Source organism: Triticum dicoccoides, chromosome 4A (assembly GCF_002162155.2).
Source record: "Triticum dicoccoides isolate Atlit2015 ecotype Zavitan chromosome 4A, WEW_v2.0, whole genome shotgun sequence".
Taxonomy (NCBI): Eukaryota; Viridiplantae; Streptophyta; class Magnoliopsida; order Poales; family Poaceae; genus Triticum; species Triticum dicoccoides.
The window spans coordinates 498,862,227-498,868,598 of NC_041386.1; the positions used below are offsets into that span (position 1 = coordinate 498,862,227).

General features: G+C 41.9%; 1 protein-coding gene across 1 annotated transcript; it reads left to right on the forward strand.

Moving 5' to 3' along the window:
- Positions 1-253: 253 nt before the first annotated feature.
- On the forward strand, positions 254-5,986 carry LOC119286390 (CBS domain-containing protein CBSCBSPB3-like). Its single transcript, XM_037565760.1, has 14 exons — positions 254-562; positions 648-807; positions 1,298-1,430; positions 2,552-2,722; positions 2,977-3,055; positions 3,152-3,265; positions 3,364-3,430; positions 3,523-3,628; positions 3,722-3,780; positions 3,880-3,989; positions 4,067-4,194; positions 4,279-4,361; positions 5,070-5,159; positions 5,329-5,986. Exons 1-14 carry the CDS (start codon positions 405-407, stop codon positions 5,503-5,505), a joined length of 1,635 nt encoding a protein of 544 aa, XP_037421657.1. The 5' UTR covers positions 254-404; the 3' UTR covers positions 5,506-5,986.
- Positions 5,987-6,372: the final 386 nt, after the last annotated feature.

Consider the following 6,372-nt stretch of genomic DNA (forward strand, 5'->3'; position numbering starts at 1 on the left):
CACATGAACTCTTAACGCAATAATGCAGCATCTAAGGGACCGAATGTGAAACGAAATTGATGTACACACGACATGGTATGGCCGATGTGCAGCCGACGCAGACTCTACACCGTGAGATTGACATGAATCTAATTAACAAACGGTGAGATTGACATGAATCTAATTAACAAACGGCCTGATGGGCAACGTCGTCTGAGTATCGTCTGAAAGCATCGGCTGCATAGCAATGCTCAATGTGAAAACGACTCCCACAAGGAAGCAGCCCAACAAGAAGCAGCGACCGCTCCCCTCCTCCAACATTCGCCGCCGCCGCCACCTCGTCGCCGTCGTCCTCCCTTGGCAACCCCCAAGCCGTAAGCTAAGCCCTTTTTAGTGTTTTCGCCCTCACTTTCGACGCCGCAGCCATGAACTCCGGCGCCACTGCCGCCGTAGCGCAGAACCGACGCACGCGCAGCCGTCCGCCGTCGGCCGCCTCCTCCCGCAAGTCAGATGATCCCTCCGCCGCTGTCGCCAACGGAAACGGGAAGGCCCCCTCCAAGCCCACCTCTCCCAACCACGTCGCGTAAGCGCCCGAACGCTTCCTCCCTTTTCTGCTGTTTACACCTCGATCCTGATTCCTCCTTTTGGCCGGGTGTGGGTTTTGTCAGAGGGGAGAGGACGGTCAAGAAGCTGCGGCTGTCGAAGGCGCTGACGATCCCGGAGGGGACGACGGTGTCAGAGGCGTGCCGGCGGATGGCGGCCAGGCGGGTCGACGCCGTGCTGCTCACCGACGTCAACGGCCTCCTCTCCGGCATTGTCACCGACAAGGTGATATGTTCTTTCTTGGAATCTTCCTTTGATGATTGCGCCGGTTGTCGTTTAGTTAGTGTTCGGAGCTTGAACGGTAGGATTCTTTAAGGTAACAGTGTACATTGCCTGTTTTGAACTGTACTCCACACCATAAAGATTGCTTGTGTCTGCAATTTTGCATTTGCATCGAGTGACTAGAGTAAGGCATGTTTAGGTTGGAAGTTATGTTCAGTTTATACAACTTTTAGTTTATGACCAACAATGTGTTTGTTCAGTTTCTTGTTTAATTGATGATGCTTCAGACTTGGAACTGATGGAAAAATGGTCAGTACAGTAGCAATGTTTTGTAAGCTCATGTGAGTCATCTTATTCTTTGAATAACACTGTATCAGCGTGTTCCACCCTATTTCTGGACTGATTCAGCAGTCTGTCTGACTGCTACATGTGAAAATGCTTATGATGTGAACAACCTGCTCTGTTTTTACTTACCATCTGCCTTATGATGTAGGACATAGCCACAAGGGTTATTGCCGAGGGGCTGCGGGTTGAGCAAACAATCATATCCAAGATCATGACACGCAGCCCTCATTATGTCACAGCTGACACACTTGCTATCGAGGCACTACAGAAAATGGTCCAAGGTATATTTGAGCTACACTTTAAGTTACAGTATGCTCCAACTAACCATCACTGTGAGTGGTCGAATCAGTTGAAACTCACATCCTATAACTTGTAACATGTGTTGTCTTTTCTGAAGGTAATTCTGTTATATCATGATCAGTACAGTTCAGTTAATTATATTATACGTCTCTTTTCCAGTTGCCATAATTTAGTCCTTTTAAATACACAATTGACAACAAGATGGTTCAGCAGTTAAATCTGTTCCCTTGGTCAAGTCAAGTCATTGACCCTGTATTAACTATTTTATTTTTACTCCTCCAATTTTCTCTTTTCTTGCAATTTGTTAAATTTTAGCACTTTAACTTTTCAAAGTTTTCTTATTTTCGTCCCTTTTTCCCCTTAAATCTTCTGTGGCTATATCTTTTCTATCAAGTTTCTCACTGCTTTCTTAAAAATTCATGTAGGATGTGCTTTATAGGTTTAGCTGCTACATAACTTCAACTCCTGATGCATTAGCATTTGAAAGCAGTAACTCTTAACAAGATGGATTGCAATTCAAAACAAATATCCTAAATGATTACAAAACTGACAAAGTTTAGTTTCTGAAAACCCTAATGATTTATCTATACGGATACCAAAGTTAAAACAAGCGCTAGGCGTCAATTGTGCGTTTTGCCACTGCCTTGCGCTTTTCTGTCCAAAGTGCACGCTTGAGCGCAATTATGCGCTAGGTGTTTGGCTATCGCCTAGAGCCTAGACACGCCTTTTTTAACTATGCTGACAACACAAACTGACATGTTAATAAAGAAGTAACAGAGGCACTAGAAATTCTCATCCTTACTGTTAGGGGAATCATTTGGTGTTTTTTCTTGTAGCAATTTAGAGCCACTTTACTAAATCTGTATATATCTGAAACTTCCGGTGGAAACGTGCTTAGTGATAGAACTAACTATGTTTATTCTTCTGCAAAATCTTCAAAAGGTGTTTCAAATGTGGTTGCATTTCTAGTTTTCTTTAGCTTTATGATGAGAGATGTGTATATATGTTGATGGTGATTGTGTTCGTGTTCTTCACATAAAGCTTACTTCCAGAGATGTTTGCGTCGACTCCTAGAAGTTAATTTTGTACATTCTGGTTTTAGGGAAATTTAGACACCTTCCTGTGGTTGATAATGGTGAGGTTATTGCCATGCTGGACATTGCAAAATGCCTCTATGATGCAATATCAAGACTGGAGAAGGCAGCAGAACAAGGAAGTGCACTTGCAGCTGCTGTAGAAGGGGTTGAGCGCCAATTCGGTAGCAACTTCTCAGGTCTTGTGACTGCCAGCTAACTCTACTCCTTTGTTGTTATACATTGATGATACACAAGTAAGAAGTAATAGAACACATGACCTATATTCGTGAATAGTTAACAATATCCAGTTTATTTCAAACAAAAATTAAATCATTATCACGGAAAGTCTTCAAGTTTTTGACGTAAATATGTGTTCTTTTCTAAATAGATTGTTCTTGTCTACCAATTTTTTCATGAGCTGACCAAACTGATGTGACTTTCGTGGATACAGCTCCTTCCACTTTAATAGAAACTATAAGAGAACGGATGTTTAAACCTTCTTTGTCAACCATTATCACGGAAAGCACAAAGTACTTATCTGCTTTCTCTTGTTCATTTTTCTTGGTTATGTTGTAACAAAAAAGGTTAATTAGATGATGGGAGCTACCTCTTATGTCAATTTGCAGAGTAGCGATTGTTTCTCCTTCAGATCCTGTTTATGTAGCCGCCCAAAAAATGCGTGAACTACGTGTTAATTCAGTGGTTATAACTACCGGAAATTTGCTGCAAGGGATCTTTACGTAAGCATTCTCATATTTCTTTCATTAAACATTTGTCTGTTGTTTCCTTTTTATGTTTATTGTCGAGCTGTTAATGTATATGTTACTCTGAAATTCAGCTCAAAGGATGTGCTTATGCGTGTTGTGGCACAAAATCTTTCTCCCGAATTAACTCTAGTAGAAAAGGTTTCTTCTCCAGACTGATTTCTTATTTCAAAAGGTGGCTAAGGTTTATGCAACTCATTCTGGACTCACTGTTATTTACCATTTTCCTCAAGGTAATGACTGCACACCCTGATTGTGCTACATTGGACACGTCAATTCTGGACGCATTACATATAATGCATGATGGCAAATTCTTGCATATTCCTGTTGTTGATGGAGGTAAAACCTTTTTGTTCTCAGCCTAGTAATACTAGCTGTTTGGTACTTATTGTTTTTTTTTTGTCTAACCTATTTTTCAATTTTCCATGTCAGATGGTAGAGTTGTTGCTTGTTTGGATGTTCTGCAACTTACCCAGGCAGCCATTTCTATGGTGTGTTCCCCTGCCCTCTACCCCTCCTCTATTACTGGAATATAGTTGCCTGAGGAATATTATTGTAACCTTGGTCCATCTAACATGCTCTGTCTGAAGGCTGAAGGAGGTTCTGGAGCTGCAAATGATGTAGCAAACACAATGATGCAGAAGTTCTGGGACTCTGCTCTTGCTTTGGAGCCTCCAGATGAGGAATTTGATAGCCAGAGGTTGGTTGATGCATCCTTTGTGATTTTCTTTTTCCGCTCAAAAATGTGATGCTTACCTGCATGATTTCATTGCTCAGTGAAATATCCTTAGTGATGCCGTCAGAGGTCGGAGATGGCAGGAGTAGCATTTATCCTGCTGCTGTTGGCAATTCTTTTGCCTTCAAGCTTCAGGACAAGAAGGGACGTATGCATAGATTTACATGCGGTGGGTACACACTTCATAGTTTGACGAGAGCTAGCTGTGGTGGCAGTGTACCGACTAACAACATTTTGTGTTTCATTGCTGCAGGTTCTGAGAGTTTAGATGAGCTTATGTCTTCTATAACACAAAGATTAGGCACTGGTGGTGAAAAGGGCCCAATTCAACTTTTGGTAAGCTTTATTTGATATATTTGTGTTTCTAAACTCTTGGCATTTTGAACGGAAGAGCTAGATGAGCAGTTCCTAATCCTCAATCTTGCATTTCTAATTGCTTTGATGGAACATTTTCTGTTATAATTGCAAGTAGAATTGAGGGCTTTTCGTTTTAGAGGAAACCAAAACATAGTAATTAGTAGTAGCATAGGAATGCGATAGGATGGTAAAATGAGCTTTGACTAGGGGCTCATTCGGTTTGGAGGATTTCATAGGAAAACCATAGGAATGCAGATTCCAGAGGAAAGTTCCATGTGGATGCATTAGTTTTGTATATGAAACGAGCACATGAATTCCTTGGGAATACTATTCATTCCTATGGTTATGGAGGAAACTACACGTCTAGTCAAAGCTATTCTCCTTCCGAAGACACCTGTACGTAGTTGCCAACTTGACGTCACCATTGAGTATAATTTGAATGTATTCGAGATCCTACATAGTAATACAAAATGGTTCCTGTAACTAGTGGACTAACACCAAGAACCGCCTTGAATAACATCAGCTATCTTGAGTGGTACTGCTAGCTACTTAGTCCCATGAATGAATGTATTCTTAATTGTAGAGCACTCGCTCACTTGCAGTTGCAGCTACCTTAGCCTGTATTCTACACTATACTACATCCAAACTGCAGTAGCAATAAGATTTTGATTCTGATGTTCTATGCAGTATGACGATGATGAAGGTGATAGGGTGCTGCTTACTACAGATTCTGATCTTGCCGGTGCTGTTCTCAATGCCAAATCATCCGGATTGAAGGTATTTCCTTTCTCTGACTTAGAACCCATTTGCCTGCTTAAAATGCCGCTATTTTGCTATTACTCTCAGCACAAGCATCCGGAGATTCCTTTACCACTTTGTCATGGCCAGATGTGTCAGTCTTTTGCTTGTCTCCTATGCCTCATTGTAGTGGAGCTTGGACTTGCAGGTCCTGAGGTTGCACATTGACAACTCGGATTCCAGTTCTGAAGTTAAAAAGCAATTGCCGGAGCTAGTGCCTCTCCAAAAAAGTCAGTTGATGCCTGCTCATTACGGGCTAATGGCTGGCGCTATTGCCCTGACAGGCGTCGTGCTCGTGGTTTACTTGAAGCGCTCAAAAGTGTGAGTTCTGGGAGGCACACTTAACTCCAATCCTTACCTCTGTGACTAACGTCTCTCAGAAGACTCAAACGCCCCGGCACTTCAGCTGGCCAAGGATGAAGAACTGAACCCCTCACAAAAGACAAAGAAAAAGAATAAGGAAAAGAACGAAGAACTGAAGATCATGGGCTATACACCAGATGCACCGAAGTCCAGAAAGTAATCAGCTGACCATCTCAATTTTTTGCATAAATGAGTTTAGTTATATACCGGGAAGGAAGCACGAAACTATTGAGTTTAGTTATACTGGGAAGGAAGCACGAAACTATGATATATATTTTCAGTTCATTTTAGTTCCATGAATGCGGTGAAACATGTGCCTTTTGTAACCATCTCTACCACAAATCCGGTGAGGGGTTATTTCCCAAACAATCACTGGACATATTTTCTGAGATGAGGTGGACATATTTATGTCCAGTGTGGTTGACTACTGAGTATGCGTCTTATACATGTTCGAAAAGTTAGGTCGCAATGTGGGGGAGGCAACCATTGTCAGATTCTGGAGGATGACCGCGATGGTACGTATACCATTGTGCTTATCCTCCACAATTTATTGTGCAAAATCAAATGAGTCATCACCTCCCACAATGTCTCGGGATCTTACATAATTGCAATTGACGTTGTTTTGAGATAATTGCATGTTAAATCCATAAGTTATGTGATGCCACTACTTTCATAGTGGGTTCTTTGGTATGACCTTTGTATTGCTCGTGCAATCCTAACAGGCAATTCTTTTATTGTCAGTGCAATGCAATTGACGGAACCTGGCATACCGGGAAAGCCTGTTGCTTCTCCAAGTGCCAAAGTCTTGGTTGTGTGTGCTTGACATTTG